General features: G+C 35.5%; 4 protein-coding genes across 6 annotated transcripts; 1 reads left to right on the forward strand and 3 right to left on the reverse strand.

The window, feature by feature from the left end:
* Positions 1 to 256: 256 nt before the first annotated feature.
* LOC127796496 (biogenesis of lysosome-related organelles complex 1 subunit 1) lies at positions 257 to 2,384 on the reverse strand. The gene is made up of 3 exons (XM_052328658.1): positions 2,188 to 2,384; positions 1,803 to 2,008; positions 257 to 575 (listed from the first exon to the last, which is right to left on the reverse strand). Exons 1-3 carry the CDS (start codon positions 2,366 to 2,368, stop codon positions 486 to 488), a joined length of 477 nt encoding a protein of 158 aa, XP_052184618.1. The 5' UTR covers positions 2,369 to 2,384; the 3' UTR covers positions 257 to 485.
* Positions 2,385 to 3,252: 868 nt separating this feature from the next.
* On the forward strand, positions 3,253 to 6,933 carry LOC127809005 (uncharacterized). Of its 2 annotated transcripts, XM_052347778.1 has the most exons (4): positions 3,269 to 3,641; positions 3,737 to 3,927; positions 6,029 to 6,296; positions 6,665 to 6,933. In XM_052347778.1, exons 3-4 carry the CDS (start codon positions 6,044 to 6,046, stop codon positions 6,697 to 6,699), a joined length of 288 nt encoding a protein of 95 aa, XP_052203738.1. In that variant the 5' UTR covers positions 3,269 to 3,641; positions 3,737 to 3,927; positions 6,029 to 6,043; the 3' UTR covers positions 6,700 to 6,933. The 2 variants fall into 2 exon arrangements, with proteins under 2 accessions (XP_052203737.1, XP_052203738.1); XM_052347777.1 differs by lacking the exon at positions 6,665 to 6,933 and having other exon boundaries at positions 3,253 to 3,641; positions 3,737 to 6,045.
* Positions 6,934 to 12,185: 5,252 nt separating this feature from the next.
* LOC127810167 (LOB domain-containing protein 15-like) lies at positions 12,186 to 13,945 on the reverse strand. 2 transcript variants are annotated; one of them, XM_052349474.1, is made up of 3 exons: positions 13,557 to 13,945; positions 13,193 to 13,466; positions 12,186 to 13,123 (listed from the first exon to the last, which is right to left on the reverse strand). In XM_052349474.1, the coding sequence occupies exons 1-3, from the start codon at positions 13,568 to 13,570 to the stop codon at positions 12,701 to 12,703; spliced, it is 711 nt and encodes a 236-aa protein (XP_052205434.1). In that variant the 5' UTR covers positions 13,571 to 13,945; the 3' UTR covers positions 12,186 to 12,700. The 2 variants fall into 2 exon arrangements, with proteins under 2 accessions (XP_052205434.1, XP_052205445.1); XM_052349485.1 differs by having other exon boundaries at positions 12,190 to 13,123; positions 13,193 to 13,451; positions 13,557 to 13,928.
* Positions 13,946 to 17,998: 4,053 nt separating this feature from the next.
* LOC127790064 (uncharacterized) lies at positions 17,999 to 18,589 on the reverse strand. Its single transcript, XM_052319368.1, has one exon. It carries the CDS (start codon positions 18,587 to 18,589, stop codon positions 17,999 to 18,001), a length of 591 nt encoding a protein of 196 aa, XP_052175328.1.
* Positions 18,590 to 24,445: the final 5,856 nt, after the last annotated feature.

Below are 24,445 nucleotides of genomic sequence, written 5' to 3' on the forward strand. Positions count from 1 at the left end.
TATTGTCTAAAGGTTGAAGGTTGCAAATGCCTCGTCGATAGAAAAATAAATAAAGAAATATGCCATCAGTGAATTAAATGTCAGGCAAATAAGATTTGTCCAAGGGGGTATAATTTCTCCATCTGAAATGTGGCATCAACCGTTATAGAAAATTATGAATTTATGATTGTCCTCAGCATAATATCAGGAAGGCTAGCCTGGCCTAGCATATGTCAATCACTGCAAATTCACATATATTCTAGCTGAAATTCTGAGAAACAACAAATTTATTCCCTCCTTCCTTCCTTCCTTCATTTATGTATGTCATGTTCAGAGTAGATGTACTTCATGGATACAAAGGATCGGATTTACAAAAAGAAAAAAAACGAAATGAGAAACTAGAGATAAAAAACAACCAGGAAGATGAAACACTGAAAAGCACCACCATGCGTAGAGAACATAAAATCAACGAATGGCGGCCTTCTTTTAACACTTGCCCCTTGGGATTAAGCTTGGTGAATGTTGTATATTGCGGTACTGATGCTTTTACAATCAAATTCCATGGTCTTCATCCAGTTCTCGAAGTCTCCAATTTCCTGTGCAAGTAATCCGAAAATTGAATATAAGAAATCAAAAGCTGATCTCTTGAAACTCTAAAATTTTATTGGTGCAAAAGACCATATAATAATGAGAAATCGTGAGTGTGTCTCATGCGTAAACACCACTTAGAGCACAAAGTATTGGAGAGCAAATAAGGAACCAGCACGCACAGAGGGGAGTTGTTGTGCCAGAGAGTTCTTCATTTCTTAGTTCAATTTAGCATTTTAGCAAAGCCATATTACTTTCTTCTTAATTTCCCAGTACAACAACTAGTCATTAATGTATTTACATTTTAAAGCTACAAACAGAAAGCCTACTGCTGTTCATTTTTATCATTACAAGTTATATTTTTAAGCATGTTGTTTAAGTTAATTTCCCATTATAAAATGTAGGAAAATGCTACTTTGCCCAAATGTGATTGATGCACGAGATGACCGAAAGCCTCAAATTGACAAAACTGCCCTCACTCGGGGAAAATGCCTCCCCTTCCCTCCCATGGCTGCCTCCTCTCTCTCTCTCTCCCCTTCCCATGGCCGTCTCGCCTCACGTTGACCGCCGCTGCAGCCTTGCAATGAAGCCCGATCGCTTTATCCTGGATGAAGCCCAATCAGGTTTCACAGGCTTCATCTGGGATGAAGCCCGACTGCTCAGTCATCCCGTGTGTCATCCACGTTCAGGCAATGTAGCACAGTCCTAAAATGTAAGCTAATAAGCACACGGTGTTTTGCATTGCTTTCAAGCTTCAAGGAGGTATTCTTGTGATAGCGGCATGTTCTAAACCAGCAAAACTATCACTCAGATAATTTCAGTCCTATTATGCACTCATATCAAACAAGTTTTTCAGAAGAACTTAAGTATTTACATTTGTGGCATGTAAGGCCAAAGTCAGTGCATGTGTGGTATTTGTGGGAGAATCATCTTCTTTGTTCTGACTGAATGCTAATATATCACTATCAACTTTCGGATATCTCCTATTGACATAAGCATCGAAGAACCATTTTGTGACACCCCTGTGGCGTCCTCCTCTGCGATTGCAGCTCAACAACAGTTGGTGGAGGTTCTGGTAGCCACATAGCCGGCCGTTGATCCAGGTCGGACAATATTTATTCTTGGCGATTTCTTGCATTATCGTGTACGATTAACTAACAACAAAGAGCAATTCATTTTACGCGGTAGTGGTTTTGAACAGACGCTAGCAGAAAGAGGTAGTAGGTAATTGGGACCTTGATAGCAGAGTTCATAGCATGAGAAGTCGCTAGCCACTGATCCGTCTGCTTGCCGAACCGCATGACGGTGGTGGCCAATTTCCGGATTTCGAACTCGATTTGTTTCTCGTTCGTGAACGCCTCCTGGACGCCTCCGTTCACCGACTCCACCAACAGATCCGAAACACGAATAGCACTTCTAATCGCGTCTTTCTTCGCTTGCTCTGCTTTCACAAACAATCCACGGATCAATGTCCCAAACGCTAATCCAAAACCACAATTGTCAAGCACATTCGTACGGACACAAAACCCTAGATCATATTTCCGAAACATTGGGACATAGTATATGGGCTATGGGAAAAGAAAGGGTGAAACGAAACATGTATAGAGTGATGAATAGAACCGGTGAATTCGCGGAGCCGGTGAGAGGTGCGGTGGTGATCGTTGGTGAGTCGAAGCAGCGATGCTTCCAGTCCACCAAGCTCCAGTTTCCCCATCTCGGAAGGGAAGGTCTCGCGCGCCAGCGCCGCTTGCCTTAGCCAAACGCTCCGTATTTTCTCTTCAACCGGGTCGGGCATGTCCATCTTCCGATTTGGACGACAAAATACCACCCATGATCCGGTAATAGTAGAATACTTGTGCTATTATTATTTTGTAATATTACATCATCTTTATTTTTAATTAATAGATGGGGTGACATACATGTTAAAAAATTTAATTAAATATATTTTTATTTTTTACGTAAAATATTAAATAAAATTTGATATAGTGATAAGTTACAATTTATTTTTTATGTATAATGAGTCAAAATTAAATGTGAACCAATACTTATTTAAAAAAAAACATATTAAAAAAATTAAAATAAACTCAATAAACCCAAGAATTCTCGAAAGACCTTCTGGTGAAAGTTCGAAACTACACTCTTTCTTTCATTTCAAGAAATTAAATATAATTGGGAGATTTCTTTGATTCATTCGAACTTATAAACTCATTTTTAAAAAGATTTTCTTATAAGATATTCTTAAATAAATGTACATAATATAAACTTAATTTCAAAAAGATTTTTTTTATAAAATATTCATAAGACAATCGTGCATATTGTTACATTTGTAATTTTTTTTCTTAAAAGTTGAAATTTTGATAATTTCAAGACGATAGAAGACTTGGTCATTTATCATTTACTAACTCTATAAATAAAAGATGACTCATCTTTTCTAAAAATATAATATAAAATTCTCATAAAATTCTTCTAATTTCTAAGAAGTCTAATTTAAGGATCGAAGAGTTTACAAGGAGAATAGTTTGCATCTTTTGAACAATTTTTATTAGGGCTGTTTAATTACACTTATTTTTCATGAGAAATATGTATTTTTCATCAAAATTTTAATTTTTACAATATTTGATTGCACTTATTTTTTAAAAAAAAATTAAATTTCCATTTTCGATCACGTGATGTGATGCTCTTTTCTCGCTTTTGCGGGAAATGATTTTCCTGGGGGGGATTTCCATTTCCAGGGAATTCAATCACCGCGCGCACAGCACAGTCCACCTCGATTTCTCTAGGGTTTCCTCTCCCATTCGAGCCGGCTTCGTCCCCTTCCTCCTCGTCGCCATCCACCGCCGAAGTCGAGCCCCTACTTGGGCTTCGTCGCCATCTCCGACTTCCTGTGGAGTCGCCATCCACCGCCGAAGAAGACCATCTCCGACTTCCTGTGACTCGCCATCCTCCTTCGACTTGGGCTTCGTCGCCATCTCCACAAAAGACCAGCTCTGGCTTCGTTTTCGTCTCCATCTCCGCAGAAGACCATCTTCGATTTCAAGTTTAACACCACCGGCGCATCTTCATCTTCTTCCACGGTAAGGTTTCTGTCCTCGTTCTGTTCTTATTTTTGTAGATCCGGCGAGCGATCTTGGTATTCGTCCACTGATCTTGGTTTTTCTCTCTGTTTCAGTGAGCGATCTTGGTCTTCCGACCATCGATCTGGAGTCTTCGTCCACCGGAAGCGATCTTGTTCTCTGTTTCAGCGAGTGATCTTGGTCTCTGTTTCAGCGAGCGATCTTCGTGTTCGCCATCTCCGCCGAAGTCGACCTCCGATTCCGACTTGCAGACCGCCGTTCATCCTCGTCGCCATCTTCGTCCACGGTAAGCTTTCGTCGCCATCTTCACCATCTTGGGCAATTTTTGTTCTAAAAATTTATAATTACAGAAAACTTCTCATTTACATATAGATGTTTAGGGTTGCTTTGTGGCAATTTTTGTACTAAAAATTTATAATTACAGAAAAATTATAATTACAGACCAATTTTTGTACCATCTTGGTCTCTGTTTAGGGTTGCTTTGTCTCACATTATGCATATAATATTTTGTATCAAAATTGTGTCTCAATGGATAGGCAGTGGCGATGCCACCCATGCTATTTTTAATTTAAGCATTAATTTTACTATTTAGTTTGTGTAAAATTATGTGAGTTTTTGTTCACTTTTAATTGTGAAAATATTTTATTGTGTTTGTATTGCTCTATGTATGGTCTTGCTGGAAGTACCTAGTGCATTGACTTAGACCAGTGGGTACGATGTGTTTGTGTTTGCATTGCTGTATGAAAAGAATGAGAATATAGGTTTATTGCTTTCCTTAGCAATGGTGGTTGTTTTCATTGAGATGCATTAAGTACCAGCAACATATACGTTTCTATGATGAGAGGACTGCTCCCATTTGGCAGCATATTCATTGAGATGTATTATGTTGATGGCTTTATGTTGCTGGTTTTTCTGATCCTCATTATTGTTGATGTTTGCGTTACAATTTTGGGGGCATATTTGTTGTTAAATGTCGAGAACTACCACTGGAAGTGGACTTCTTTCTTCTCTGCTGCCTCAACTGCTGTGTATGTGTATTTATGCTCGATATACAACTACTACGTGAAGACAAAGATGACAGGCTTCTTCCAGACTAGCTTCTACTTTGGATACACATTGATGTTTTGCCTGGGTTTAGGAATTCTTTGTGGTGTTGTTTGCTTAAGATTGCTATATAAATTATTATGAAATATTAAACTTTTGATCTTGCATGCTCTATGTTTTCATTGCCCCTTTATGTCAAATATAAATTCTGTCCAGTGTTCTGATTTAGTAGTTCTATTATTTGTGCTTCTTATTAATTACTTGGATCTCTCTTGCATTTAGTAGTTCTATTATTTGTGCTTCTGATTTAGTAGTTCTATTATTTGTCCACCAAAATTTTCAATATGTATTAAATTGATTTTCTGATTTATTGATTTTTTGTTGTGGTTTGTTTCTGTGAATAGATTTTTGTTGTTGAATTTGTTGAGAGTTGTTGCCGTGAACAGAATTTAATGAAAATTCCTGTTGGGTATGGTTTTATATATGCCTTGTGTTTTTCCAGGTTCTTGATCTTTCGAGTTGGGAGGGATTGACTTTTGATGTGTATTGACCTTGGAACTTCTCTTTCGCTTGCTTTTGTTGTTTCTACAACTTTTGTTTTTGTATTAGTATATGCGGGGTTTTTCGTTGATTTATGCAGCGTCTGATCATAGGTTCATAATTGGCATTATGGCATATGAGTTAAAGAAAATATGAACCTTTTGCTTTTAACTACACAACTGGTATTGAGGGTTACAGTTTCAAAACAAGTGTCAAGAAACGAATGAAATGCAGAATTCTGGTAGTGTTTTGTTCATTATTTGATTTAGGACCAGATGAGAATCGATAAGCCATATGAATGGATATGGTCATTCCGGAGTTTCAAAAGGATTTCCATTACAAAAACTGCGAGTGGATCTTTTCTCATTCTTAATTGCTACTTTTCAAAACATAGGTTGTGGAGTTTCCCTTTATGATTGATGGAGGATGCTGTCAGGAAGAAGTTAAATCCTTCTGAAAGTTCATTTGTTCAGGCAGCTCCTATAAAACAGTTTTATTTTGCCATTATCTTGTCTTTACAATTATTCTGGAGACCAGTAGAGTAGATGAATGTTGACAATCAGCCAAATTCCACTGGTGAGCATGGCCTTATACAGCTGTTTTATGCCACCTGCATAACTGAAAGATTCAACTATCTCGAGTTTTTATGCTATTGCTGTGCCCCCATTTCTTTATGCATCCACATGCACACCTGCGTCCCGTGTTGTGTTTCAATCATCACGGAAATTATTGTGTGATTCTTTTTAATGAGTTCCATATCTTTCACCATCATTTTCTGCTTTGCGGAATTGAACCTTGAAAAGAGCTAGTTTTCGCGTATGACAACTGAGGAGCGAAAAGATCCAGTGAAAGAAATGGACTGGAAAAAAATGGGTAGTCCTGTTCAGAATGAGCCCAGTGCTGGGCCAGTGACAAAGAAACGACTACCAAAAAAGGTTAGACAAATTCCAGACTACTATTTCCTTCCTCGAAGATCAATACCCTCTGCTGTAGCTTTTTATGGCGCGTGGATTGCTGCTGGAGTTGGTGCAGGGATGCTGGCGGAGATCTGGATAAACAAGAAGGTCAAAGGTATGCCCCCCCCCCCCCCCCCCACAAACCCCCCCCCCCCCCCAAAAAAAAAAAAAAAAAAAAAAACGAAAAAAACCAAACTTACCTCTCAGGTACTTGTCATCATTTTTCATTGAACCCTTGGTCTATTTTCCAATATTCTTGAGATATTCATCATACCCAAACTGCCTAATCCATAGTTGGGACCTTGGATAGTGAGCATTTATATTTTTCTAGCAATTCACAGGCATTTCTAGGTATTATTCTTGAGGACAATTTATGTTTTTTGTAGATAATTTATCGCTATCAGCGTCCCTCTTTCTGTATTTGCTGCACCTTTTCCCTCGAATTCTTTTCTTCATCTGCATACCATCTTTTGTGTGTTGCAGAGGATGGTGGTGTCATCTGGGAGTTTGACAAATAAATACTGGATGCTTTGCAATTTGCTCCTCCCAAATGGTGACTGCAAATTTGATGATATTCATCTAGTGGTTTGAAGTGCTACAGTTTTGTTGTTACTGTAAAGAATTTTTTTTTTTTTTCTTCATCTTGTTTTCCAGTTTTCCTCGCGGATTAGCTATGTTTTATATGCTGTTGCATGGAGAACACAATTGGAACCATTTGAATTCTTTCGTTCATCGAAAGAGAGTTTTGACCCCGTTGGGCTGTGTTTGGAACAGAATTAGTAATGGCATTGAATGAAAATGAATGAGTGGTATGGAGAACAGTGGAATGGTAAGTATTTTCCCTTCATATCTGTCGAGCCCAAAAATTGGCCTGGATATGAGAAAATGGGTAGGCGAAATAATGGAGACGGGCTGGAAACCAAAGCATGATGAGTGGGCCCCAAAGGCATTAAGTCAGCCCACCTAGGGGCTCACCGAAAATAGGCTGGCCAAGCACAAGCCAAGAGGCTAAGGCGGAGCGGTGGGGCTTACCTGACCGAGGGAGTGCCAAGTGACCGAGAGATATTTATTTAGTACTTTAATACTAGATATTTATTTAAATATTTATGATTTGCTTTAGGTGATGTGAGATTTATGTTTGAATTTTAAATATTTATTAAATTAATATATATATATATATATACTTATTTATTGAATCTTATGATTTGATTCTTAAAAATCGAATCTCGAGTAAAAGTTAATTTTTCATGAATTTTCTCTAAATTTTTGGATGTAAATAGATAGAATGTGTTTGTTTTAATCCATTACTTTTGTCGTCTTGGAGAGTTATCTTCTATTTTATTTTTCTATTCCAAACGCACTGCTACCTGCTGTTTAGTTATTTATTTAATTATTACTTTCGGTATCTTGACAGAAAATAAGATTTTATTTCTAAATGTTTCTAAAATTTTAAAAATAGATAGTAACAAAACTAGTGACAATCATTAATTTTAATCCCACTAATAATTACATGAATTTTAAATTTGAATTAGCCCTATTATTATTATGAATATAATATTTGTAACGTATGTAGGGATTTTTAATAAATCTTCTTTTCCTATAATTTTATCATTTAATTAACCCACATTGCATATTGTTTTATTGTTTATTTTTGAAAATGTTGGACACTTAATGTATTTTACACGTTTAAATCATACCAATCATCATTAGTTTATTTTATCTTCAATACGTTTGTTACAGCTTTTGTTTTGTCGCCTTTTCTTATATAATTCTATAATAATAATAATAATAATATTCATGGTAGTAATATATATATATATATATATATTGTGATCTTTGTTTAACATATATTTTGGTGCTTTTAACTAGTACCAACATTATACAGTAAATTCAATCTTGTAGGGGCATGTGAAACTTCTCTTAAGAATTTTATGATTGCATAATTAAATTGTCTCATGCACATCATTAATAACATCTTTAAGAATCTCTTTATTTTGTTCGAGCAATTAATTACATGATATCAAAATGTATTGATCTTCTATTTAATAACTTAATTTTCAAATTTCAGAATATATATATATAATACCATCCATGCTGATTTTTTTTTTATAAAATTTTCATTGACGTAGCTGTTATATATATAGTTTTAAAATTTTGGTTTCTAAAGCATTTGTGTATAAGTCAAATTTATTTTTCATGTTTTTGTGTATCTTATTAACCAAGGCAATATCATTATCATCATGTAACACTCTTTTTGTGTGCTTGATTTTGTTAGTTCATTCATAACAAGTGTAAAGATTTAATTTGAAAAATAAGTAATTAGATTTCATATATTCCAAGGTGAATTTTTTCACACCACCTTGATGTTTTATTAAATTGCACCGATTTTTTACATCATTGAATTTTACAAATAAATAGTGATGGCAATGCCGGCGACCATTGTCAACCACTTTGATCTCAAATTTTTGGGGTTTGGAATCGTCAAGACCTAAATATGGATTTAACTAACTGAACTTCATCATGAGTTTGGATTCAAAAATATGGATTTTTTTTAGTTTTATGAGAACTGGCTTTCTTTAAACTTATATATTTTATCGAATTTTTGGGTCATTTGAAGATTGAGAGGGGATCATTTCATCTTTTTCATCCATTTAATCAATTAGAAACTCATTTGAGTACTTTTCGATGGAAAAAGAGATCAGGAGGAGAGAAGAGTGTGGTTGTTAGAGAAAGGGGGGAGGGTGGTGCCAAATTAAAGGAAAAGAGAAAAAAAATAATAATAATAATTTAAATAACAGGTAAGATGGTTAATTCTTAGAAACTATTAATTATAATCAAGAGAGATTTTGTATCATTTTTAAAAAATATATAAGAATCGTTATAATTTAATCAAACTTGGCAAAGGAGTTTGTAAATGTTAACTTATATATTTTATTTGTTATTATCTAATTCCTCATCCTTTCCCTCCTGCTGCTACCAGCGAGAGTCAATGACCTTCCAAGAGGAGTCCTATATGACCTTCAAAAGAGTCATAATTGGGACAGTAAAGATAACCCAGAAAATGATTGTCCCAACTCTTCAGGTAATTAACAATGCAATTCCATCTGATATCTTCCCATTGAATGTGCTCGGCTTGACTTGAAATTTCTGAGAATTTGGTTTGGGCCGCAGAAAGGGTGCATGGGTCAGTCAGTAGTCTCAACGCACGCCGGGCAACCACTGAATCAAATCAGCCCATGGCCATACATGAACTGAGAAATTATACAAGAATGAAGAGGCCATATATATATAATTAAGCTGTACGTAAAAGTTAATTATTAGTGAAGCTCATTAAGGGAAGGGATCAGATCCAATTAATATCAGAAATTAAGGTCAACTCTCAGGCCCAGGCATTGGAACAATGTCTTCTGCATTATATTCATTCATTCATTCATTTGACAGCAAAGTCGATCGACCTTGAGATTGAAGAGCCACCACATTATGAGTACAATTGTATATACTTGGCTTGCTTGCTTGCACCAACACTTCAAACCATTATTTACACTATTATTTTAATTAATTATATATGTCTTCAGCTTTAGAGAGTAATTTTCAAAGTTCCAAGTTCTTTTATAATTGAGTCCACGCATGCAGTTGTTATATCTATTTCATGAACAGCATCAGTTATAATTATTTTAAATTCTGGGTATTCAAACTAGCTAGCTATATATAATAGGCAGCCAGCCCCCCATGTGACGATGACTTTGTAATTAATACCCACAGCTTCAGCTCTTTCTCCCCCACCCACATTAATTTTTTCCTTATTTTATACTTTTTTATTTATGGGGTGCTAGCTAGCTTGTCTTCCTTCATTTCAACTTAATTTACCTGCAACTGCTTAGTTTTTCTTTTCTTTTCTTTTTTAAATTTATTTTTGGGTAAAAGAGCTGAAAATTTGACAATAGTACTAATAAAAAAAAAAATGTTTCTTTTAATTGAGAGCATGCATGCAATGGAAATGTATAAATAGAAAGACATATATTAATTGAACAAAGATAATGTTAATTAACCAATGTTATATCATCAATATGGTTATTAAGTTGTAATAAATATATTTAATTTTTAATTTTTAAATATTTTTATTAGTTAATAATAAAAAAAATTAATGTATATTGTACGTTTTTAATGTTTAAATAGTGTTATTAGTTGATGAAAAATACATGTAGTTTGCTTTTAAAGCATATCTGCACATTAAACATAAGATAATGGCGCGCTATTTGTAAATGAAACTTATACACCATGCAGGTTCCCTGCATTGCACATTCCATTGAACTAAATAGTACAAAACAAGAGTGTTTATAATAATAAAAGAAGTGTACAAACTCCATTTACAAATAGATTTTTCACTAAACACCAAATTAATGATCATTCATCATTAATGTACTCTTTTGTTTTTGTTTGCTAAATAAAATATATTAGAAGTAGCTTAATTAATAATTAACTTAACCTCATTATTATAAAAGAAGGAGATATATATCCTAGAAGCTGTAACCTTAAGAGTTCACATAAGGCAAAATTATTAGACTTATTACTTCTGATCATATAATCAGCTAGCCTAGCATTACAGCACAAGTCACCAGAGGGAGGAAACGCAGCTTCAGAAGGTACGTACTAACAAACCAGACCTTCCAATCACAATCCCCAGCAGCAGCTATATATGAACAACCAAATCCAGTGTGATTAAGTGAAAAGATCATATATAATTAAACTTTTAATTATAAATTACTATTCAGATTTATGTTGTCAAAACACAAAATACTCTTAATTATAAACATTTGTTATATATCCATTTTCATTTTACCTCATTACTGATGGAGCAAAAATACTCTTAATTCCATTCATTTTTATTTCTTGAATTTCCATATCATCTCCTTTTCCAAACACAGTGGTAAGTAAGTCGAAGAAGTCTCCGCAAGCATTTCTTTGGGGAAGAAAGTTTAGCAAAGGGTAGATATTGAACAAAAGATAAAAGTCTAATGCGACCACGTCAAGCAACCACGACGTGACACCAAATTCCATCACAACGCTATAGGCCGCAGCTGGCATCTCTGATACGTTTACAATATTCACCAATTGTTTTGTTACAATTTCGTGTATGTATCCTAAGTTGTTAATTAAACTTGCATAAGTTTTATATATTAACTAGATCGATGATGAGAAGAAGACAATTGTTAATTAGGGAAGAAAATTGTCAATGCTTTATTAATTAAATAATTTATTTATTCCCCTAGTCTACACTTCAACCATATATGCATCCATCCCAAGTCTAGATTCATTAGCTCCACACGCCATGAAAAGTTGAATAAAACACTTCCTTCTGCCATTACTGTCGTTGACACACACACAGCCGAGAGACCAAGAACACAGCCAGCTAGCTAGCTAGCTTTGAGTTTTAGGGTCGAGAAGATGAGGAACCGACGGGCTAGAACTGGCCGCCTCTCGGGAAAAATGAACTTAGGAAACCCTTGAGAGTTAGTTTATTTTGTGAATTTGCTATACGAATCTTCAAATGTTTGTCTCTCTCCATTGATAAAAGCTCTGGATTACAGGGAAGAAGGATTTTCTGCTCGAAGTTGGATCATATTGTTGTAATACTTGAAGCAGCTAGCCAAAAAGAACCCTAGCAATGCCCCTGGAAATTGAACTGTTGTTTAAGATGGATGGTAACATTCTCGGGCTTAATTAGCTTCTAATGCTCCTATAATTAGAGTGATGAGACCAGTTGATGCGCCTACAACTTACTGCTTTAATCACACTGACAAGTGATGGACTACTGTCTGATTGCAAACCTGTCAATGAATTCCTGATGCTACCCTAAGTCATCCCACCAAAACTAATTAACCCAGAAGAAGAAAGCTCATGAACATGGAGCCAGCTACCTAGAAGCCCATAAACTGTAATATTAAAGAGGCGAACACATCAAATGAAAAAACAAGAATAGAAGATTAATTAATATCGCGGCATTAATTCATTTGAAGTTTCAACTCTCGGTATGGGGAGACCCACATGCATCACCATGCCTTTTGTCTCCTCCACATCCTTTAATGATCCTTCAGGTCCTTTAATGGCACAGACTAGCATGTACCCATGGACTTTCAATTAAGTTCAGTCAGAATATATATTCCCCACACGTGCAATGAACTACTTTCCAAGCTTTTGAAATCTCACCGGAAATTCATAACTCGCCGGCCGGAAAATCAAAGCAACCACTCGTCCTCCGTCCCGTTCCCTTGCAGTGCCTCATCCTAGCCAGCTTTGTTACATCAGACATATGTATAGCTTAAGTAAAAGACATTTCACACTAAGGCAAGAAATGAAAACTTGAAATCTTAATTCTTTCTGGTTTGGGGTTAATATTGTAATAGTAATCAGAAAACCCACTGCAAAAGTTTTTATGAGGTTACTATAATAATTATATCAAACAGAAGTTTAAAGTTTTAAGATGGGAATGCAAGTACTGCAACTGATGATGATATATAATTAGTCAAAATATGGAATGCTGTCACTGTGGATGGAGTTATAGCCTGATGTAGTAGCAGGCGATGTGTACAAAGAAGAAGAAGACACCACAACAGACGGCCGAGGCGGCAGCGGCAACGGCGGTGGCGGGGGCGGAGGAGGAGAAGAAGAAACGGGAACCGATGGCTGTACAGCAACCGACACAGCCCCAGAAGATACTAAAGCAGCAGTACTAGAAGCAATAATGATACTGTTAGCAGCCTCTCTATATTTGTATTTCAATATCTCCGCCCTTATTGCGTTCAGCTCCGCCTGTAGCGTCTGAACTTGGTGTTGCAACGCCGAAATGGCGCCCATGCATCCATATACAGGGTCCCTAAGCCTCACGTTCGCTTCATAAACCAGGCTGTTTGCAGCATCCGCTCTTTGGCTCTCTGGAACCTCCTGCAAATCCAACGTTGACTTATGAGTTGACAGGGCCAATTAATATACATAATTAAACTACGGATTTACCATGAGCATCTTGGAGACGTTGCTTGCGCCGAAGACTTTGTGAACTGCGGCGAATTTCTGGGGTTCGTGAGGGGAGAAATAGGGGGAGAAAGGGCATTCTTCGGCGCATCTTCGGCGAAGCAGCTTGCAAGCAGCGCAAGGGGTGGCGGTGTTCAAGGTGGTGCCCGGCGGTCCTAGCATATGCCTCCTTCCCATTTGATGAGACGAAGCATCGATCTCCCTCTTGATCCTCTTTCCTATCTCATCAACTCTCTGATCCCTACCAAGCCAAGAACTAAAAATTAATTAAACCCTGGTTAATTAATTCAACTAGAAACCACCGAAAAGAAAGGCAAGGAGAGGCTGCAAGATAGGGTTGAGATACCTTTCTCTGGACATTCAATATATTAGAGCATGTCAGTGTGGTTTCTGGGTGTATAGAGAGTTGAATTGAAGAGGTGGGGGAGGGAGAGAAGGAAAGAGAGGAATGGAAAAGGGCAAGAGAGTGCTTAAAAGGCAAGGAAATTAAACAAGAGAAAGTAGGTCACCGAATTTTTATAAGAAAGCAGACAAAAGGAGGCATCTATGTCATAGATCGATGGTGACCCATGTATTGGATTACTCAGAGAGAGAGAGAGAGAGCCGCAGAGGCTTGAATCAGAAGAGAAGAGAAGAGAAAGCCTTGAGAGAGAGAGAGAGAGAGAGAGGGACAGAGAGAGAGTGCCAGCTCTGTCAAAGCTTGCCCACGTGTGAGTTCTGGCAGATATTGACTTTGCAAATACAGCAAACAACTGGGCTTGCTTTGCAAATACAGCAGGGAAGCTAAGCAAGGTTCTTCTTCATCTTCTGATATGTGAAATCTGGTATCTACTGATCTTTTTGAGATAAAGGATCTAAAGTCGAGGGAAACGAGGATTTGATCAACATATATACCAAATAAAGAATTAAGCTTTAAGTGGAGAGAAGATCATTGCTATATGTATATATTACTTTGGAAAATGATATCTTCATAATTTTTCCCCTTCTTTTAACTTTTTTTTTCTTTCTAATGATGAATCAAATTTTCTTTTTTGGACCCTACATATATAAAAGTTTGAGGTAAACTGTATTTTTTGTATGATGTTAAAGATGTTGGTTCCTGTCAGTTTCAGGAACCCATCTCCTGATCGGTGGGCCTTTCAGTTATTTGGCGATCGATGTGATCAAATTTAATTGTACACTAATTAAGCTTTCGTTGAATTGTAATTAAGCAAGGGAAAACAAGGGTTTACCACATTCTATGTAAAGACCAGTTCTGAATCATTTTGATGCCCTATTAATGACCAGTTCCTTGCTTAATTTGGAGCCTTGTCTTGGAAACATCTGTTAAGTTTTGTTTGATTGTTCTCATGTTCTATTCTTTCCTGGTCACCTAATTACACTATGGGGAAATAATTGAACTAAATCAGCTTTCTGTCAATACATTTCAATGGATGGTAAAAAGTCAGCTTTCAATAAATTCGAATGATGAGGCCATTCAAGAATCAAGATATATATGCTGCCCATTCATTGTCATTGCACGGAACTTCTTTGTTGTTTCCTTAGTGTAGGTTTTATTTATTTTTTTACTTTTTTATTTTCTTGCTTCGGACTAAGTGTAGTTAATATGGAGTTTATTTGATAATTTATTGCCTAAACTTAAAGCATTAATGCTTGAGCACACAGAAGGCAATAAGATAAGATATGGGAGGGAATTGATAAATGCATAATCTGCTTGCCCTTACTATTCATGCTGATAGATACATAAAAATATATGTAGATCCCTCCAATATTTTTTAATTCTTCTCTTTTGCTAAGTAAAAAAATATGAAAAAAAATAATTCTTGGGACTACACACTAGGAGATCCAGCAAAAGATGAACAAAAGAAAGTTCCAATAACAAACTAGCACCCCAAACAAAAGCATTTGAACAAATGGAGATCAACATACAGAATAAGAGGTTAAGGCAATATTGATCCAATAAGAGAGAACCATCTATAAAATCCCTAAAAGTCCGAGGACCCTAGCCAAAAAATCCATAAATAAGACCTAAGATAACTAGCTCTAGAATCCCTAAAAGGGCTGTAAATTACCTACAAAGGTGCAAAGGGTTATAGTTGTGAGGTCACAAAAACCACTAATAGCATGAAAATTTACCGCTGGTAATACTGGGCAATATGAGTTCATCAAATCAAATGTAATGGTTTCTAGCTAGGATGGGGTTTGGGAGATGAAGCCAAATTAGGTACCAAACTAATCATGGGCTCCCATGGCCAAAAAACCTAATCTTGGCAAAAGCTACAAAAATTGAGAGGATTAACCAAAGTACCTAATCTTGAATAGGGGACAAAGTTCGATCTATGATAGTCTACCAGACAATGGGTTTGGATAGAGGTGTGGAGAGCAGATGAACAAGGGTTGAAGAAAGATGAGCGAGAGGGCTTGATGAGCGCATGCTAGGGCTTAAGCAAATGTTAAACATAGGGGTTGGTCTTAGCTGGTGCTTGAACAAATCTAGGGTGAAGAACAATTAATTGACATTACGAAGGGAATCGGGGGCGAGAAAGAGCAAATAACAAATTAAGATTAGGGGAGAGAAATTGACAGTTAGGGAGGGCAACAGGGGCCAGAAAGGGCGAATAAACAAATCGGTCGAGATTAGGGAAAAGAATTGATGTTGTCAATAAAGGGGAACAACGGACTACAACTAGTATTGAGCATAGGCAAGAGGGGCAAGAAGCAATGGCATCAGGTGACGCATTCTACCCTAAGAAACCCTAGATAGAAAGAGTTGGCCAGCTTCTTCTCTATTATCTTCTTTTTGTCTTTATTGTTCTTAATCTCCTTTGCACCTTTTCGTTACCATCATTTTTATATTTTGGGTATCTCCATCATTATTAGAAGTTTTAATCTTATTAGCTATATAAATTACTCTCTCAATTCTATTTAATACATTTACTGTTGATGACTTACAACATATTTACTGTTGATTATCTTAAGCAACTCTCTCTTTTTCTTATTTTTTATTTATTTATTTGTACCTGAAATCACAAGTGATAACATAGATTAAAAAAGAGGATATCAAGTAGGGGTTGCAATCAGCATAGCAGGTAATGTGAAAAATCAGAACTTCAATTTGATAAGAAGCAGAAATTAAGAACAACAGACAAACAACATGCTGGTTGTTTTCAAGGGCTATATCCAAAAATCCCTTGCAAACTACTCTGCCGACTGATGATGGGATATTCATTGTTTTAGAACATGTACAGTAGGATTAATTATAATTATACTGAATCACATCATGGAAATTAATGAACCTAGCTAGCTATTTTTATTCATGTACATTAAGATTAAATGATAAAATTGGTTACCATCATCACATTTTAATAGAATTTTTTGCATAAAAGTTGTAAAAAAATAAATAAATTTTTGATATATAGAAAGATCATTTGATTGAAATTGAAACCAAAAACAAAAACAAAAACAAAAGAAGAAAGAAAATAGAAAAGAGGGAGTTGATATCAAAAGTAGGTGAAGGAAAAGGAGGGAAACCTAAAAAGGGTAGATATAATTATACCCTAAAAAGGAGTCATTGGAGGTGCAACAATTAATTTAACTATATATGTGGGGGTTTGTGTGTGTGTGTGTGTTGTGTGTAAGAAGTTGCTTTAAATGCAAGGCAGTGGCTGCATCAGTTTTGGTTTGACCCGTATTTTATGGCTTAGAAGTCGCACCCTTGTTCTATACTTCTATTCCCAAAACCTACTCGCTCAGAAAAAATCACCCACAAATTCAAACCTAAACTAAAAATCCTTATGGGCCTCGTCATGAGGCCCATCTCTGGCCACAGGCCCAAAATCACATGATCATGCCCCCACCAACTTCTGTTTGGTTCAATGGGCTCAGTTTCACCGTCTTGAGCCTTTCCCTTGTGATGTCACGTGGTTGAAACTTGAAACCCTAACATCAATCAGGAAGGATCATAATTAATATTGAAAAAGGAATCGGATCTAATTTCGAGAACATATGTATTATACATATAATAACAATAATTAACTTCTACATATTAAGTCTTCTCTTAATTAATGGCCACATGGACGTCTTCCAGTACTCTTTGACTTGTTCTTATTCTCTCTCACATCCCACGTTCACGTACCCAGTAAAGAATTTTTTTTTTTTTTTTAAAGTATTGATTCAGTCATCCAAAATCAAAACCTATTGCCGAGAATGTCAAGCTGCACCCATAAAATGATTTTCTCACCATCATAAACAATGCAGTCAACTGCACAAATTTCTGCATTGTTTGGTTTAATTACTACTGTGAAGAATAGTTAAATTAATTAAGTTGTTGGAAGACAGATCTGATCGCATATATAGAACAAGCGTTCAATCTCCCTCCTGGCAAGTACTAGTTTGAATTACGTGAGTTGGCTGTAACTAGGTTTTGATACTTTCATCACTAGGTTAAAATTTTCATTTTTTGACCTCTGGTTAGTTTCAAACATTTTATATTTTATCTCAAGTTACATCGACAAGGAAAGGGAAGCTGCAGAATCACAAGGTTCACTTTCATGCAGAAAGAAGAAAATAATTAAGATGATGGCATTTATATATATATATATATATATAAAAGAAAAACATTGATCATTCACATTCAGCGAAGCACATTTGTTATTTCTCTGGCTAATGAACATAAGCAACAGTTATTATACCGCAATCCAAATCCTTCAGTTAGATGATCATGGAATTGAATCTTCCTAAACAAACGGCACTGGGACTCCAGAATTCCAAGAACATAATATATAGTACTTATGATGCGAATTCTCTGCGCAGTAACTTGACTATGTTTGAGGGGTAGGCGCCACGACCAATCCCAAAGCACAGTGTTGAAACAGGTGATCTGCATTCATCTTCCTCGTCTATCCTTGAATCATAAGATGACCATGGGCTTGAGGTTTGAGATTTCCATTGTGTATTAATCCTGGAAGGAGTAAGCGGAGAAGATGGCGCAGAACGCGACCGTGATGATGATAAAGACGAGCCAGGAGATGGCTGGTGGATGGTTTTCCTCGGACTGAGCTTAGGGAGAACAGTTTGTAAAAATTTAGGCTTCGACTGCCTAATTTTTGTGGGTTTATTCATGGAATTACAGTGGAAGGAAGGGGGTGGTGTCAGAGGAGGGAGTGGGTTGTCGTGGAACTTGGCCTTAGGTGTGCCCGGTTGCGATTCCCACACAAATGGCACAGCAACAGGAGCTCTTGCATAGTAGACTTCCGAAGAGGAGCTGCTAAATGACATCTTCCTCGATAAGCCCCTGGCAGAGCACCGGCTATCCTGCTTGACGTTGAAGGACTTCCTGGGAACACCTGAGCTACCTGCAGCCATGGTTTGACGCTCCATTTGTCGAAGGACAAGGGAAGATGATGGAGAGATTTACCTGTGTGAGGGCCACTCATTTGCAGGCAGCAAAGTATTCTGAAAGATAAAGCCCAATTCCTTCCTGCACATCAAGTCCCAACATGCTGAGATAAAACATGCATGTTAGATATATATATATATATATAGAGAGAGAGAGAGAGAGAGAGAGAGAGTTAATAAATAGCTCCACTAGAAATTAATATAATAAATTAAACTAAGGTTAGACAGAAACAATTGAGAACATTGTCCTGGTGGTTGTATCATGTATGTGAAATCTTAATTATTGTCAAAAGTCATAGTAAATGCACCACCAACTCCAGATTTACTTGCATCATATATACATAAACATATTGAAGAGGAAGCAGCCTGAGAGGCTAGCGTCTTTTATGGGTCACTGCCGATTAGAATAATTCTAGCTCATCGATGGTTCAATTTCAACACCCAAACTTTGACATTTAGAGAAAGAAGACAAAAACTACTGCCAAAAAAGCTATACTTAATTACCAGTTTACCTCCCACACCATAGATGAGACGGGCCTTGCAATGTGCATCCATTTGTTCATCTACTGGTTTCTTATCTTTCAGCTATGGCGGCAGAAGAAGCTGAAGAAAATGTTATCCAAAACCTGCCAAACTGAACAAAAATAACATGTATACTTAAATCAAAGTAAAAAGTATTAACAGAGAACTTTGACTGTGATAAGTTTGGTGAACCTAAATCACTTGCAATCCAGTTGGAAAACTCCCATCTGAATTTGCTTATGAATGGCAACTCCGTGATCAGAAACCAAGAGTTTTAGATCTCTAGTACCACGAGAAATCATAATAGCTTTAAAATTTAACTGTCATATCCTAAAATAAATAGCTTGACATGAGGAGATCTGTTACCTAATTGCTCAAGTAATAGTAGGAGAAAAGTCCAATTAATTCTATAGCCATAGGCCCGGACCTACAGTGAGGCCAAGAGACGGTTGCTCAGGCCCAAAAATTCTGTTATTTTTGGGGCTCATAAATATGAAATTTTTTCGTTAAGTTATATGAGCTAATTTTAAGAATTAAATAATGGCTGATTCTGTGATTCATTTAATCCCAATTCCCAACCCAAATTCGTAAGCCCAATACAAACCCAAATCTAACAAAATAACCAAACCAAATTTGAACCCATTAATCCATTATTCTTTCACTGAAGCTTGACAGCTTCGTCTTTGACTCTTTTTTTCTTTCGGCCTCTTTAGTCTTTCCCGTTCATCTCTCTCTCTCTCTCTCTCTCTCTCTCTCTCACAGTCTCTTTTCCTTTAATTTATAGTTCAATTTCCGTCCAATTTCAATACTTTATTTTCCCGTCAAGTGATAACCACGCTCAGCTCCTCACATGACCCTAATTTGTAAGATTGAAAATTTTTATTTTAATTTTTGTGTTAATAGCATTTTTATATATGTTTCTTTTGAGTGAATAGAATTAATTTTATTATTTTTGTGTTGAATTTGAGTGAATAAGTGAGATTTCTTGGTTTTTATTTTTTATTTTTGCAGGAACAAGAGCTAGCTACCTCTTCCCATTTTCAACTGCTAGGATTGATACTTGAATTTGAAAGATAATATTGTCTTTTTCCTTTTCTAATTAATTTGATCATTATTTTTAATTTTGAATTGTTAAATAAAGCAATATTAATTTGTTCTTGAATATAGCCACTTTTTTTAGATTGTTGTTGTCTGGTTGCCTTGTCGGCATATAAATGAATGGTGTTGCCTTGAAATTATTAAATTGTTATTGACATGTGTTTTGAATTTGTGAATTGTTCTTGACTTGTTAGGTTATTGATGGATTTTTACTTTTTTTTTTAGAATTTAAAAATTAAGTTTAACGTTATTATTGTTTAAATGTCCCATGTATTATCACAATATTTTTTTCCTATTGTTAGAGCATCTCCAATGGATCACCAAGTTGGTACCCAATTTGGTATCAAAATGCTGGAATACACGGCATAAACTCAAATCACCAAATTTGGTGTTGAGTGGATAGTATTATTCTATTCACCAACACCAAATTTACTTTTTAATTTTATTTTCAATTTTATCCCTTTTACTATAACTTCAAAACAAATTATTTCTTTTATATCCTTTATTATTTTTATTATATTTTCATATTTTAATTAATAATTAAAAATATAAATTAAATTGTTATACAAAATATATACCGATAGAAATATTTTATTAAGATCTATAAATGAGTATAATATTGAATATATTTTAAAATATTTAGTATATTTTATAACTACCATGTTAATATAAAATGAACTAACTTTGTTGAAAATAATTAATTAAAAAATTAGTTGGAAAATTAATTAGAATAACATATTTTTTACAAAATTTAAAAAAATTATGAGAGTAATTATTAAATTTTTTATAAAATGTGACTAATTATTTTTAATAATATTATGTTAAGTTAAATAAATTAATTAATATTGATTAACAAATTATTTATAGAATATTCTTTAAAAATGCCTTTTGCACCAATTTGATGTTGAGTAGATTGGAGTAAACACAAATTTGGTATTGAAAAATTTGATGTAAACTATTGATTGACACCAAAAATGGTTTCAAATTTGGTGCCCAACGTTGGAGATGCTCTTAGGCTTAAACAATAGTCGCAAATCATATTTCTTAAACATATATATGAAGCTCAAAAAAAAAAAAAAAAAAAACAAAGGGAAGAATCATTAATTCAATGTCAAACCGGTGATATATTTAAATACTTTAATAACAACAAAACAACAGAAAAAGAAGAAATAACTGAAAACTTGGATGGAACTTTGGTGGAGGAAAAAGAAACTTAGAATAACAATATCAATAAACAATGTAAAAAGGTTGATGAATTGAAAGAATCAATTGAATGAGAAAGAAGAAAAAGAAAATGTTAATGTGAATCAATTGATTGAGGAAGAAGAAGACAATGTTCAACATAAAGATTTGTTGATTAATTTTTATGATTCAAGGTGTTAGGATAAAATTGACCAAAATATGAGACTTTTTAGTAGAGAAGGGTCCAAAAAGAGTTGATAGTCTTGTTTCCTAAAGATAGTATTGGTAGGTGTTGTTGCCAAAAATACAACAATTAAAATTTATGATGTGGGGTTCGCTCGAACTCTGTGTCGGGTGAAGTGAGGTTGCCATGAGAGAAGTTGTCTCAAGGGAGCTTGCCACAAGGATGCTCGTCGCAAAGATTTTACCACTAGGATGTCTCACTGCAAGGATTTCGCCACGAGGATCTTCCTAGCCACAAAGATTTGTCTTGCCACAAGGGTTTAACCACAAGAATCTCGCCAAGATTTGTCTTACCACAAGGGTTTCACCACAAGGATCTTCCTCGCCGTAAGGATTTGCCCTTGCCGCAAGGATTTGACTTCGCTCAAGATCTCACCACAAGGATTTGACCATGTTGATACTTAGAAATGGGTTAGAAGGCTCGCAGGAATCCTCGCTTGTGACGACCCTCCGATGCCTAAGTCAGTATTGGATCCAAATAACTATTCACAAAAATAGTTAAAAATGCCGTCAAGGTGTTGAAATTTTACCCCAAATCGGAAGTCCCCTTCATTGTCATGTAGCTGAGTATTCATAAGGCACGATTCTCAAGAATAGCTGGTGCTGACACGTGGCGATTTCTGATTGGAGCTTAGGTTTCATTGAGAGTGGGCATTTGCCACGAGATAGCTCTCGGCAAGGCTGCCGTGAGGAAGACTGTCGCAAGGCTGGCCCTTGCGGCCAGCCTTTGCCATGAGGTTGACCCTCGTGGCTGGAGGCAGCTCGCAGCCAGCTTATTGCCGAGAGGCCACTTCGCAGCGCGAGCCTTCATTTTTTATTTTTTATTAAAAATTCCTCATTTTTCTCTCCCTGATTTTTCATAGCACAATAGTAGGCATTTTGAATTATCATAATATAAACGAATACTACCCAATGGAGAAACAAATTATAAGAGATGGCTAGTATATTTAGTTCATTTAGACAAGATTTTTTTACTTTTGCTACAAGTTGTTCAAGACTCAAAAAACAATGAGTAAAATTGGTTAGTTAGAAAATGAAGAATACAAAGATTGGTATAATATGACTCGGAGTCTTAAAAATCAAGAAGCAAGGAGCATATAGATTGCATGACTAGTTGGATGAATTAGAAACAAAACTGTAGAAAAATAAAATAATTGATCAAAGTGTGAAGATTGAAATCAATAAAGAAAGAGAACACTGGAAATAAGTGTTAAAGAGGATAATAGCTGTTGTGCAAAGATTGGCAAAAAATAACTTGACATTTCAAGGAGATTGTGAGAAGCTTTATGTGGAAAACAATAGTCTCCTTTTGTAAATATTTGAAATGATTGTTGAGTTTGATTCAATTGTGAAAGAGCACATTCGACGTATTTAAGCACGTGAGATTCATTATACATATCTGGGCCTTAAAATATTTTTCGATCATATTAGATTGTGCTCTAGATGCCAATCATGAGGAGCAAATGTCTTTTATAATACGATATGTGGATGATTTAGAAAATTCTACAACGGTAGAAGAATATCAGGTAGCTTAACATTATCGATATAAGAGGTCAGGGGTATGGCAACGAGTCTAATATGAAAGGAAAGTATAAATGTAAGCACCCCCGCCCGGATATCCCAATTATTGCCAAAATTAATAAAATTGGACGCAAAACGAAATTCTGACCGTACAAAATATTAATCACTAGCTGCTCTACATACCTGGATAATTAAATCGCGGATTAAACCTAATTTAATCCAATTTTTCAGCACCCAAAATCTCCCAATTCACGTCGCTGTTCTTCCCGATTTCCTCCGCTGCTGCCGACTAATTGCTCCAATAGCCTGTTTAATTGGCTGATTAGAGACGTTAAATTAAGAGGGAAATGCTTGGAGGAGAGGCAGCCACGTTGCTGCCCCAATTTCTTCTAATACGGCGCCGTTGGCGCTTCTCAATTACTGAAAATAAAATGATTTTTTTTTGCCATAAGTCAGCAAACAGCAAGGCATCACTTTAAACCTATATATTCACTTGAGCTAGCTAATTTAACACCTCAGCACTCACGCTACTCCCTTAGTCTTAGGGTTATTAATAAATAATTTATTATTCTTATGTTTATTAATATTATGATTCTTATACTTAATAGTATTATTATTAATATCAACTAAATATATATATATATATATGAATGACTACTTTAAATTAAATTAATGCAATAAACTAGTAACTCAATTAAATTACGATTTATGGGTCGTTACAATAAAGGTGTACAAACAAGACTACTTGAAATAAATTCGAGGGCTTTTTATACTCCATGTGGTTGTCATAGTCTTAATTTGACATTGTAAATTGTTGTCCTAAAGTTATGTCATTTTTTGGAGTGATACAACACATCTATACATTGTTTTCTTCTCCTACCAAGCAAAAGAAAATTTTCGAAGATCATGTGAAAGGTCTTACACTTGTGCCATTGTCACAAACAAGTTGGAAAAGTTATGTTGAAAGTGTTAGACCTATAAAAGAGCAAACTATACAAATAAAAGATGTTTTATTTGACTTGACAAATACTAGTAAAGATTCTAAAATGAGGAGTGAAGCTGAATCCTTAACAACATATGAACTTCAAAATTTTGAATTCTTGCTTAGCATGGTAATTTGGTACAAGTTATTGCATGCAATCAACATTGCAAGTAAATTTCTTCAAATTAAAAATATGGATATTGATGTTGCTATCAGTCTTTTAGAAAAACTTCTTTTGTTTCTTAATGGCTATAGATAATTTGGGTTTGATAAGGCCATGGTTGAAGCAA

This window comes from Diospyros lotus, chromosome 1, assembly GCF_014633365.1.
Source record: "Diospyros lotus cultivar Yz01 chromosome 1, ASM1463336v1, whole genome shotgun sequence".
NCBI lineage: Eukaryota > Viridiplantae > Streptophyta > Magnoliopsida > Ericales > Ebenaceae > Diospyros > Diospyros lotus.